The sequence below is a fragment of the Nymphaea colorata genome, chromosome 5, assembly GCF_008831285.2.
Source record: "Nymphaea colorata isolate Beijing-Zhang1983 chromosome 5, ASM883128v2, whole genome shotgun sequence".
Taxonomy (NCBI): domain Eukaryota; kingdom Viridiplantae; phylum Streptophyta; class Magnoliopsida; order Nymphaeales; family Nymphaeaceae; genus Nymphaea; species Nymphaea colorata.
Genome location: NC_045142.1, coordinates 632479 through 645470, shown reverse-complemented (window position 1 = coordinate 645470; position 12992 = coordinate 632479). Strand labels below are relative to the sequence as shown.

General features: G+C 37.0%; 1 protein-coding gene and 1 non-coding gene across 2 annotated transcripts; both read left to right on the top strand.

Annotated features, from left to right (window-relative positions):
• The first annotated feature begins 2400 nt into the window (after window positions 1-2400).
• TRNAM-CAU (transfer RNA methionine (anticodon CAU)) lies at window positions 2401-2486 on the top strand. Its single transcript is given in 2 exon segments — window positions 2401-2438; window positions 2451-2486. It is a non-coding gene; the product is annotated as a tRNA-Met (tRNA).
• A 1704-nt stretch (window positions 2487-4190) lies between these two features.
• LOC116254675 (inner membrane protein PPF-1, chloroplastic) lies at window positions 4191-12233 on the top strand. Its single transcript, XM_031630213.2, has 11 exons — window positions 4191-4687; window positions 5164-5274; window positions 6818-6892; window positions 7873-7933; window positions 8388-8461; window positions 8572-8676; window positions 9017-9124; window positions 9217-9320; window positions 10862-11026; window positions 11104-11224; window positions 11839-12233. The coding sequence occupies exons 1-11, from the start codon at window positions 4379-4381 to the stop codon at window positions 11935-11937; spliced, it is 1332 nt and encodes a 443-aa protein (XP_031486073.1). The 5' UTR covers window positions 4191-4378; the 3' UTR covers window positions 11938-12233.
• Window positions 12234-12992: the final 759 nt, after the last annotated feature.

The window sequence follows — 12992 nt, the reverse complement described above, 5'->3', positions numbered from 1 at the left end:
AACATAAAGTTTTTCCATGATAATGGAAGAAACACCTTCTAAACCGTGCATGTTCTTTTAGAATCGGTGTACATCAAGCTCCTATCAGCCAGACCAAGTTGCGAGCAGGGGAACTACGTGTGGGCAGTTGCCCACATAGTAGTCATACAATTTATTTTATTTATGCATTTGTTCTTCTACGTAATTTAGTCTATTATACATCATGCCCCCCAAATCTAAAATTTTAAATTTCTTATATTAGTGCTTCTCAACCACAGATTTTTAGCTCTACCACCGATGTTTAAGTTCAAGATTCTTTTTTTTTTTGTTTCATTTCGTTTGTTTGCGGCCATGTGGCATACAGAGGCCTGAACAAGTGTCTTTGTGTTTGAGTCCCAAAGATATGATCAGTTTCGGCCAGTGTGGCCACTTTAGTGTTACAATGAGCCAAGGGCCTAAGGCTAAGTCTGGATATATTATATTAGCTGATGCAGCAATGCATGAGCTGATCTAGTAATAAAATTATAATAAACAAAATGCATTTCAGATTACTGGTCGAGCTGGTGTTGTTAGAGATATTGTGTCATCAAATTCTTGTAGGTGTTATGCTTTTAGATCAATGAGGTGGGAGTGTTGAACTAGTAGATGATACATCGGATTCACATCAAGCATTGATATAGCCTCAGGCCCTATGGGTAAAAGAAAAAGGGGGACTTCGGCTCCTATTCTGAGCTGAGCAGTGAGATGAAATACTTCTTTCGCTCACCCGAAACAGTGTTACTCTGAGCAGTAAGATGAAATACTTCTCTCATTCACCCAAAACAAACAAGTCTTTGGTTTGATAATAAGGAGCAGGTCTTACCTCTGGCCTAGTTCAGCAAGCAACTGCCAGCTATCGACACCAATCCGTGATACATCAGTCTTTCTCTTCAACTTGAAGGCTTTCCAACTTAATTGGCTTTTATTTGGACTGTTGGCTTCTGAAAAAAGTTCCCATGACCTCCTTGTTGGGTTTTATAATCATTCCCAAGCGTACTTTTTCTCAAGAAAAATTGCCGATCGAGCTGCTTATGTAACTCTCCGATCTATGATTTTGACTCTCAAGAAATGTGAAAGTTCTCTCATGCAGGCAATTTCTTATGCTTGCGATGATATTGTGAGAATTGTTTTCACATATAAATTGTAAAGAATCATGTGTTCTAAGAGGAAAAAAAAATTTGTTTCAGACCTTTTTCTTTTTTCATTTGGCCGAAAGGCGTGGCTAGGCCCAGTCCAAAACCCACCAGACTAGGTAAAAAAAAAAGAAGAAACTTTGACTGAAAGAGATTTGTTTCAAAGTGTGCAATTATTTGCAATAAAGCTAACTGGCCAACTTGCCTCTTTTTTAGTGTATTTTTCAATATTTCATTCAACTTGCAGGCAATTTGACAAATGCATTCCATGCTTATTGCAATTAACAAATTCATGTATGAATTTTACTTAACTTACCTGAATTAATTATTGAGTTTAAATGTGACAATTAGAATGATATTTCAGTAAATGACAAAAATACCCTTACGCAAGGAAGAAAGGAAAAGCATTAGTTAAATAGAAATGTCTTACAGAGAGAGAGAGAGAGAGAGAGAGAGAGAGAGAGAGAGAGTATCAAAGCAGCCTATAGCAAGCCCAACCAGGGTTAAGTAACTGACCTGGGTTTAACCTTATATTAAACTTGATTTTCATGCTTCATCATGATTATTTTATTAAGAATATTCGAGAAATATTTAGCAAGCTCTGGTTGATTAACTAGATCTAGACGCTGCATGATTAAGACAATAAACATATTTCTCTGACTTGTCTCCGGGAAGATATTTCCAGAGTATCAAAATGAACTGTATGAATCCAAAAATTAAACGATTAAGCATGTTTCTCAGTGTACTACGCGTAGTTAAAAATGAGTACTTATTGGTAGGACATGTGAATGATGAACTGATGTAGCCTCATTATAACACTCCTTTCTCTCTCTCTCTCTCTCAAAAAGGGTAAAATAGTACTAAAATATTTTGCCATTATTATTTCATTACTGATGTTTTCTAAATCATCCCAATATTTTCAGTTTTGTCTAAAATATTTATCATTATTGGTACTTTCGAAAAAAAGGTCAAAGCATATTATTTTATGTAAAGATGTTTATGAGGTGTGGACTATTGCGCAAAAGTAATAACAGGCTTCATGTTCTAGAAGTCGGTATATATATAATGGGGTAATGAACCCTGGTTCTAAATATTCCTTCCTCTGAGAGAACATCTGCTAAGTTCATCGGTATGATATTCTTTTAAGCTCAAAGATATCGATAAACTGCTAACTTCGAATATGAATGTCGAGGTAGGAGTACACTGTTTTTTCCATTTAAGAATTAAAATTGGATCTGGTGACACACATGGGGTGGTGGCGCAGTTGGCTAGCGCGTAGGTCTCATAGCTATAAGAGTGATCCTGAGGTCGAGAGTTCGAGCCTCTCTCACCCCATTTCAACTTTTCTTCTTCTCGCCTTTTTTCCATTTTTTCGCTCGAAAAAAACTTTTAAACGAAAATTCTGTTGGATCATTTTCGTTTTCAAATCATTGGTTCGCCCAATAAGACTTTCAACTTCGCACTTACGTGGATAATATGTCAAAGTCTCAGTTGCTTTCAAGATCCGTACAGCGTTAGATTATGATGTAATCCGATTTTACTATAAAAGTTTGTAAATATTAAATAAGATGCGTGGGTTCCAACTGAGAGTGGGCGTGGGCCAGGCATCTAACTAAGCCAGCCAATGGAAAAACTTATTTGGACATGATTTTTTGTCTTTGACATGAAATCTTGTTCCATCCAAACCAACGCCCTCATGCGCCACCACGTTCTATGATTTTTTTCACCTAAGTTTAGATGCCCTTTAAATGATTGATTCCTGGACTTCATTCGATATATATATATATATATATATACAAGAACTGATGGGCCTCATGAGTCATATGACTAGTTGAAAAAAGGCCAATCCATATAACATATATGTCATGCATCCAGTCCAAATCATAAGAATCATATCTTCTCTTCTGTTTCTTTTTCCATTAAATCAAGGTTTTACAATGCTGAACGTTGGTTTACTGTGTTCTATTATTTTATTTTATAGCCATGAACCGAGAAGATTACGACCCACTACCTAGAAATGGGGTCTTGGCCTCAATAATAGCAGCAGTGCATTCTTGGATTTATGAAAACTGAAATAGAGAAGTCACATGCTAATATAAAAATGATGAAGGTTTCATGTGTTGAATATGCGAGAACTGGTGCAGTACAAGTTGAAAAAGATAGAGAAAGAGAGAAAGCCTTTTAAGTTATAAAAGTTTCTCAAAAGTTTGGGCTTCTAATTAGATACGGAGCCAAGGGGGGGCGGCGGCAAGGGCTCTAGCCTCCCCTCAATTTTTTTTACATATAAATTTTACAGAATTTCATTTATTTTGTATAATTTTTTTGATAATTTATATTTCAACCATTGTTAAAATTTAGAAACTATAAGTCAGCCCCTCTCATAAATAGTTATGTGAAACATTACTAAGCTTTCATCCCAGTCCTCGGAAAGTTGAAGGCCATATTCTTGAAGGTGAACTGAGATTAAGATACACTCTTTCTAACTGGAAAATTTTGTCAGGCTAGATTGAGAGGATTTGAATGCCTTGAAAATCATCCTCCTCCTCATGATAATTCATTCAGGCGGAGTGGGTGGGGAGGAGCCACAACTGCCCATTCAAGCCCTTCATGTTCGTATTGACCAGTTCAAAGCAGCTTTTAAAAATTAAAAAGATCCAAATCGGGAGTTTCGAAACTATGAGGCCTGTTATTGGCATTGCCGAAAAGGAGTGTAGTGCCAATGAAAACCTTCTCTATTTTAAACATTTCTGTGGCTGAATCAAAGATACCATTCGGATCCCGTCCAATTCTTTGTCCCGACCCGAACATTTTTTGCTTTAAAAAGAGGTGAACCAAAAGGAGATCCAAATCTAAGCATTCCAGATCCTGCTTCAACAGGATCAAATTATCCAGAAAACCGAGATAAGCGAAGAAACTTGCATTCATGAAGAGAAGAGCAACAACCCAGATTATATGATTATATCCCCGCCCCCTTTTTGGATAGCCGGGTATATCCAAGATCCAAGTGTTAGTTAAACAAGGGAAGGTGCATGTTATCCGTATATTTCGCAGAAGCTGTCCCTGCGCCATCCAAAAGGAGATTATCTCTCTCCCCTCTCTGGCTCTGCTGTCTCTGCCTCGCTCCCTTCTTTCTCTCTTCCTTGACGACGATGGAACTCTAGAAATCGGTGAAGAGAAAGAGAGGGGAAGCTCCAGAGCAAGAGAGGAAGCGAGATAATAAGGTGGTCATGGCGAAGGCTCTTATCTCATCATCCTCCTTCCTGAAAACGCCCGTGCTTCCTTCCCTTCACCGCCATGGTTGTCCTAATCTCCGGCTGCGGAGAATCGATACCCGTATACGGTTTAGTTTACAGGAGCTCTCTCAGATAGATTTTGAGTACGTAGCTGCCAGAGCGGAATCCATTCTCTACACTCTGTCGGATGCTGCCGTCTCCGCCACCGCCACCACCACTACTTTGGATTCGACTACAGATGTCGCGCAGAAGAACGGAGGATGGTTCGGGTTCATCTCGGACGCCATGGAGGTCGTTTTGAAGGTAAGGTCAATAGTTATGCTCCTTTGTTGTACGTATTTATTTCTTAATTTTTCTTGTTGGGAGCTTGATTTCTTCTTTTTTTTCTTACATTTTTGAGAATTGATTATGGTTGGGTAGTTCAGCTCAGTTAAGCAACTTAAGCTGCTGCAAAATTAGGAACTGCTTTGTCTTAGTATTATTAGTTATTGATTCTTTTTGGGATTTATGCTTGATTTATACGATTTTGATCGTGCCAATTTAATACTAATTCATAAGCATGACAGTTTAAGTCTGGTAGATAAGTGTAGGAATTTTTAGTCTTATTTATGGTATTAACTGCTGAGATGTTTCTTTGAACGAGAGAATTTCATATGTACCGAGAAGAGTTAGATTGGAAACCATAATTTAGAAGCTCAAAGTTGTCCGCTTTTGATTCTGAGATGCTTATTTGAGCTTACAGAAGCGATGTGAATAAGCAATTGTCTTCTCTGCTGCAGATTTTGAAGGACGGGCTTTCAGCTGTACACGCTCCTTATGCATATGGTTTTGCAATCATCTTGCTAACAGTAATAGTTAAAGTGGCAACGTTTCCCTTGACGAAGAAGCAGGTGAGTAAATCTAACTTGCTTAGAGTTGCCTTTTGGTGCTGAAAAGAAAAGGCTGGAGAGAAACAAATATAAACATGTGGAGATGACAATATTCGAGACCTGCTAAATGTAAACGGCTAAATAGGTTTAACTAAATCATGCAATTTTTCTGCTGTAAAAATCACATAACACAAATCACGGACGGTCTCTGGACTGGTTATGCTTCTTTGGTTAGCGTTGCAATCATAGTTTTGACAGACTATTAAAAAGACAGTAGTGAGGGGTTCAACTGACGTAGCTACATTTGGGCCAGGGTGGACAACTGCCAACTCTAACCTGCCCAAACCTAATTGATGGGCTAGGTTCAGCACCTGGAGTGCTCCTTGAATTGAGTTGGTACCGGGTATCCCCATGAACCCTGCTAGTCAAGGTTACGAACCTCTAAAAGTTTGAAGGGCTCACTCTCTATTTTTGTATTTCTTTTTATTGTGCTCTTTGTTTTTAGCTTTATTTCTCTACTTGTATATATTTGGTGGAAAGTGGTCATCTCCTTCTACTCAAGGTGGTCTCTGATTATGTCCACTATCCCTAATGGTTTCACATAGAATTTACAGTCACATGGGTGCATACATTAGAAAAAGAAAATGAATTTCAACTTGACGTCAATAAATTTTTTTGCCTAAAGAAAGAATTTTGATGCAAATTTCAAATGTCTTATCATGAGAAGAGAAAGTCAATTAAGAAATAAAACCAATCCTATAATTAACGTAGACAGTTTCTCATCTAAAGAGAGAATGTTACTTAAGAATTTCAGATTCATGCAGTCAGAGAGATAGCATCATCTTAAAAAAAAAAAAACAAAAACAACAACTTACACAAGGTTTTCTTTTAAAAGACATATATATATATATATATATATAGAGAGAGAGAGTTTGGGGGACAAAAGAAAACGAAAAATCTTTTGCCTCGTTATTGGAGAAAAAATGTCTATGTTTATTTGTGTTTAACCTCATCGCTATGTTTAGTTTCGAAAAAATTGGTTCACATTAGTTGTTTTTTCTTTTCATTTTGATGCATTAGGAGATTTTATGAATTTTTACGTATTATTCAAGCATATATTGTAACAAGAAACACTTTTTATTATGCATTGCTAAACAGAATAAATCTCTTCAATTATATCTTATTGGAGGAAATAATTGACAATAACATACTATCACTGTCTCACAAGAAATAAACATTGTTAGGAAATATTCTGTTGATCATAAGATGCATGTAAAATAAACTATTGATTAATGATTACATATTGTCATGATCCTATTTTATCGCAAGAAATAAAAAATTCATTTTGCTATGTATTAGTGCCCCCTTAACTTTAACTTATAGCTTTGCTGCTGCAGCTTTTACTGGAATTTTTTTTGTTTCTAGGGTTTGTTTGTTTCCAAGTTGACCCTTTTCTATATGTTTTACATTGTCTGCAGGCAATTTTGCCACTTTCTTTCTCTGCACATTGTGTTGAAATTAGGCTTTTCATTGCAGCCTAAATTGACTGTCATTGTTTCTATAGGTGGAGTCAACATTGGCCATGCAAAACCTTCAGCCAAAAATAAAAGCAATCCAACAAAGATATTCTGGAAATCAGGTAACAACTAAAATTTTTAGTTTTTGTTAGTTTGAATTTGAGGAAGTAAATTTTGTCATGCCAATATCAGGTTGGAAGGCACAGTTGATAAAGTTACGTAAGCAATTTAAATTTTAATCTTTTCTTGTTTATGGCAAGATTGGATTCTATTCAGCAGTGACTTCTTAGCTATGTCATACAGACACTTCTAAAAGGTCAATGGACACCATCACCTGAACTGTGACCTGTTTTACACTATTATCTCTATCTCTATTTATGTATGTAGGTTGTATTTATGTGCGCATGCATATAAGTATCCCAGGAATGTCTGTGTCTGTGTATGTACCAATGTATTAGAGATATCCTTGCACTGAGGTTTTATATCTGCTTGTCTATGCTCGCAACTGTGCCAATGTGATCATGCCTTGCTGACCCACTGTAGGAAGCAGTACAGGCATATGTGATCATGCCTTGCTGACCCACTGTAGGAAGCAGTACAGGCATACAGGTTTGAAATTGCTTAGATGCAAGCGCAATGCCACTTCAGAATTGGTCCTTCTAGGTTTGCAGCTTTAGTTCTTTTCTTTTTTCTGGTTGGCGAGGGGGAAAGGGAGAGTATGATGTAATACTATCTCATCTCATCAAACATATAGCCACCATTTTCATGCTACCCATTAACTGAGCCACTTGCCTTGACTCATTCAAGATTGGCTATTCTTAATGCTCCCTTCTTTGCACAGGTCATGTTTGTGGTTTCTCCTTCTGTCCGTCATGCATCTGGAAACATAAAAGGATACTGTTTAATTTGCCAACAGTTATTTTCTCCTGCATCTCTTCATTGAACCATTTGTAATATATCATGTAAAATGCATCTTAAGCAACTGATGGTAATTATATTTTTAACCTATATTTTTACTATGTGGTCTCCATTTCTACTGTTTCTGAATGACAAATATTTTCTATTCTTTTCTTAATTTTTAGTGTTTTTTTTTTCTAATTAGGAAAGGATACAACTTGAGACATCCCGTTTGTACAAGCAAGCAGGAGTTAATCCATTGGCAGGTTGGTGTCTTTTTTCCTTTTGAGATATCCTAGATTCTACCTACATTCTTCTTCAAATATAATTGTAAATTTGTTGCTTGACTTAACCTGGATTACTGGGTTCCAAATCTTGGTTGGGAAAAGAGGAGAACCTTTTTAATTATCCAGTTGTGTGGTTCTATGTCATCGGACACCATTTCCATTCGATTTACACATTCAGGGGTTAATTTAAGAATTAAGAAATTTTGATACGTAACCTTTTCTCTGTTCTTATTTAGTTATTTAAATTTGTTGCAATGCTGCTAGCATAACTTGTGCTGTAGTTCTTCTTTCTACATGTTTTATATTAATTTGCAATTATATTTGTTTTGCCATGTCTGGTATCTTGCATCTCTGCTAGTTTTGCTTTTTGAAATCAAGTAACAGTTGACCAATATGAGGCTGCTAACGCAATGACCTTAATTTCTTTCTTAAGGGTGCTTCCCAACCTTGGCTACAATTCCAGTTTGGATTGGCTTATATCAAGCCCTCTCTAATGTTGCAAATGAGGTAATCCATGATTTGCATGGCTGTTTTCTTTGAGATGTTCACTTTCAAAATGCATGGCTGGATGAGAGTTATCTATTTTAATTCCATTTTGTCATGCATGCCATCTGAAGGGATTGTTGACTGAAGGTTTCTTTTGGATCCCCTCCCTCGGTGGACCAACCACTATTGCTGCCCGACAAAGTGGTGCAGGAATTTCTTGGCTTCTTCCTTTCGTGGTAATTTAACTAGATTCTTTTTCTTGCTGCATTTCATGTTTGGTTTCCTAGTACCTTTTTTCCTAGTTCTACTGAGCAGGCATGTTTGTCTGGAATTTTAATCTTGTTGCATGTTCCTTATCTTCTCTGACCACGCAACTTGTTTGAACTCCAAAGTCTGAAGGTAGCATATGAGACACAGCTGGTTTGTGTCACATGTTGTGTATGCATCTTCTTCAATTCATATTATTCCTAGCTTGAGCATGTTCTCTTCTGGCAGTCTTTTCCTGTTTCTTTTTGAATGTCTTCATAGTTAGGATCGTCGCATGGTTAGAATCATAACATACATTCTTCATTACAGGATGGACATCCTCCATTGGGCTGGCATGACACTGCAGCCTACCTAGTTCTTCCTGTGCTTCTTGTTGTTTCTCAATATGTCTCAATGGAGCTTATGAAGCCACCCCAGGTGAATGACAGGTTTCCTTTACTTTCCAAGAAATTGCTTGAGCTATTGTGTTATGTTTATGTCATCAATCAGTATGTTTTCTTTTCTGTCAGACGGATGATCCTTCTCAAAAGAACACGTTGCTAGTGTTGAAGTTCCTTCCTCTAATGATCGGATATTTTTCCTTGTCAGTGCCGTCTGGTTTATCCATATACTGGTTAGTACATGCTTAACAACTAACAATTTATATTGTTCTTTACATTATGCTACTGCCTTCTCTAATTGAATCATTCCATTATTTGTTTGACATTCTCATATTATATATTGAGCTTTCAGATTTCAAATATTTTGCGTTTACCCTGTTGGTCCTCAGGATCCTATATGTAGAACCAGAGCATCATGTGACACAGATAAGAATCTATTTGAAATTGAATTACATGATAAGTTTTGACATTACCCACATGATTGTTTACCATAATGTTTATAACCAGTTCTCAACCTTGATGACATTTTGAAAGCATCAAGTTATTGTGCTCATTTTAGTACAATTACACAAGGTTTTCAAAATACTATAATGCTGTCACTATTTGATGGTAGCTGATGCTATCATCTACCATCGATTTATGTGCATTGGTTTTACCTCCTGGCTGCATCGTTGCCCCATGGCCATGTGCAAATACTGAAAACCATGAGATTTTGAAGGACATATTTCCTATTTTTGTTTTGTTTATATTTTAAGAGAATTGTAGCATTTGCTTATATATGTGCAGGAAGACAATGCAAAACCTTTTTCTTAATCTTTACATTTTAGAAATTTTCTGGGACTTCTGAGAAAAACATTTTGGGTTATTGTTTTAGGCATTTACTGATAAAATCTGACGGTTCTCATTCATCATGTATTCTATTAATTTTTAGGAAGCATTACTTGCATTTGCCTGCACCAAAAGTCATGCTAAATTTTGAGTATTTTTTCAACATGAGTTGTATGTGGAATTAGAAGGACATTTAATCTGTATGCTCTTTTCTATGTTACCGTACCAATTAAATACTGACTACCTGCAAGATCTTATGAACTATATCTTGATTATTTTAGTTGATCTACCACATCAGTTTCTTTTTGGATGTAGGAGTTTTACTCTTATCTTACATAAGTCATTCAGTAAGTTGTTCATGAATAAGCAAAAGAGGGTGCTTGTTGATCGAAGTATTCAAAGATGACCTTTTCCTATTGTCTTGCCTATAACACTAATGCTTATATATCCTGTTTGAATGATAGTTATGCAAATTATAAGCACAGAGATCAACTGCCAAACTGTCAGCATCTCTTGTGGCCTGTTGGTTCAAACATTTGTGTCTTGCTTTTGGCTGGAAACAGTTCACTTCATTCCCTTGGTTCCTTGTTCTTCACTAACCACTCCAGTTTATTTCTTCAGTTGGCAGTTTGGGCATTTGTCTATTGCTTGGACCTTTGGCTTTATGTTTCATTATGCACTTGGTATGCATCATTGTTTTTGTAAGAACTATTTTCTTTAGGGTCTTTCATCTGTAGCAATTGTCAAAAGCAGTCATTTCACTGTGAAAGGAAAAGTATTCGTTTTCTTTAATGAACCCAGAAGTCTTTTTTAATGCAGCTCATTTTACCTTGAATGGTGTTTTCTTACTATGAGAAAAGTAGGGAAAAAAATTTTAGTAAATTTCTTGATTGCGGTTAATTTTTATGTTATAGCATGATGACAATTGTTTTATCTGTTATTGTAGGTTTACAAACAATGTCTTGAGCACAGCGCAACAAGTATGGCTGCGGAAGCTAGGTGGGGCAAAACCTGTTGTTGATGCTGGTGCTAATACCATAATTACTGCAGGACAGGCAAAGCGCTCAACTTCACAATCAGCTGCCAACATTGAACCACTTCCTGGTGATAGGTAAATTATTGTCTGTCAACTGCTAGTGATTTCTCCATAAAAACAAGTCTATGCTTCATTTTGGTATTCTTCAATAGGTTTAGGCGATTGAAAGAAGAAGAGAAGCAAAAGAAACTAAATAAGGCATTGCAAGAGGATGAGGTTCAGGCATTAGCTTCTGATTCTGATGAAAGCTCTGATGAAGAGACAAAGGACAAGGTTAGTTGTTCATTCAGGCATTTTAAATTTCTATGGATTATGTATTTGTCACGCTCGAGTACTCAAATTTGTTTCCATATAACACAAGGCTTGGCGTCTCTCTCTCTCTCTCAAAAAAAAAAACAAAAAGGAAAAAGAAAAAAAAGTAGAAAAAGAAAACGAACCGTAAAAGTAGGTACTAATGGGTGGGATGCAGTATACAAACGTAGAAAAAATAACATGCATGGAAAACTGCCTTAACTAATGGTTCCAACTGATTTTAGAGGGGGTTCATGGCCAATCCTTCGTCCTGCCACTGAGAGTTTCAGAAATGGTTCAAACCGTTGCTTCTCTTTTCTTATTTATCAACTTTCGTGTATTTATTTGATCTGCTATATTATCTAGGCCTCATTCACGGCATGGGCAGCTTATTTACACGCTTTTCTTGTAAATATTGCTTACCAATTACCATGAGCTATAATAGAGTGCTTGTTCACTTTTCATTCTTTATCCTGTATTCCTCTTTGGAACGTAGAAGGTGAGGCTAGAAGCACAAAATTGTGGCTATCTTCAGAATTTATTAAATTGGAGAGGATGCAGTTTCTTCCTTGAATTAATTTAGAAGTCTTCCACAGGATTTGGAGGAGGCTTTGGCTTCAAGTAACAGTAAGCAAGTTGTTGATTATTCTTCCCAAAGAAAGGGTAAGAGATCAAAGAGGAGACGATCATCCTGAGCATGCCTTGACACATTTCTTTCTCCGGACAAGAGCTTCTCTGGTGCCTTAGTTTCTTTTAGAGAGTTGCCTGTTAAACAGATTAGGCAGTGTATGTATGTTTTGACTGTGATGGCCTGTGCAATTGATTGATAGCATCAAATGTATAAATTACATGGGGGTGCATGATGTCCCTCTTTGCAGGCATATTTATATGTGCTTGCTTGCTATTTATAAGGCTTCTTCTTAATGCCCATTTCCTTAAGCGGATGTAATTTTCTTTCATTGGTCTTTATGCAAACGTTAAGTTCACCTCAGGGTGTCTGAAATTCATGAAAGCAACGTTAAGCAGTACGCTGGATCATGTTCAGATGTGAATTACCATTTTATACACCATCAAACCCAATTGAATCAATAGTTCATGTAATCTGCTTTAAGCGATTGAAGATGTCGAGGCAATCTGGAGTGTGAACTAGTACTTTGTAACTCAAAGTGTGCATCTTCGTGGTGCAGTTTTCTCTCTTATACGTGATACCCTTCTGTATGTAGAATGTTGCCAGGCTGAATGCTGCTTTCGTCCCCATCGGCTACGCTATCTGCTACTTCTGTTTGTTTCTAGCTTCAAATTGTAGATAGCTTTTCATATTCAAGTTGGGCTGTTTCAGCTCTTGACGGAAGCTATGTGTAGTAATTAGTACCCAGTGAATTGCATTCACCATAGCACAGTAGCGGGTTAATTACAATTACCATGGTACAGGCTTCATTCTGGAGACAGGCTTAAGTGATTGGGATCTTAGAAGTAATGACGATGCAAAGCGCGTGGAGACAGGCTCCATTTCACCATTCTTCTGCCTGCTACGCCCATTCCGTTTACACATCTACGACAACACAGTCTTTTCTTTCTTGTGGGTTCTTTGATTCATGAAACTTTGGTAACGAGGAATTGGAACTCTGGACCCGAATGGTCCTGGAGGGAGAGAAAGAGAGAGAGAGAGATCTGTGTCGGAACTATGGTGCTTCTACGCTGACATTCTTAAGAAACCGCATTGCAGTCCTAACGACGGGACCTCAAGGAA

Coding starts and splice junctions, on each gene's coding strand:
- LOC116254675 (XM_031630213.2), top strand. CDS start 4,379: ATGGCGAAGGCTCTTATCTCATCATCCTCCTTCCTGAAAACGCCCGTG. Junction 5,275..6,817: donor TTCCCTTGACGAAGAAGCAG/GTGAGTAAATCT, acceptor TTGTTTCTATAG/GTGGAGTCAACATTGGCCAT. Junction 8,462..8,571: donor TCTCTAATGTTGCAAATGAG/GTAATCCATGAT, acceptor TGCCATCTGAAG/GGATTGTTGACTGAAGGTTT.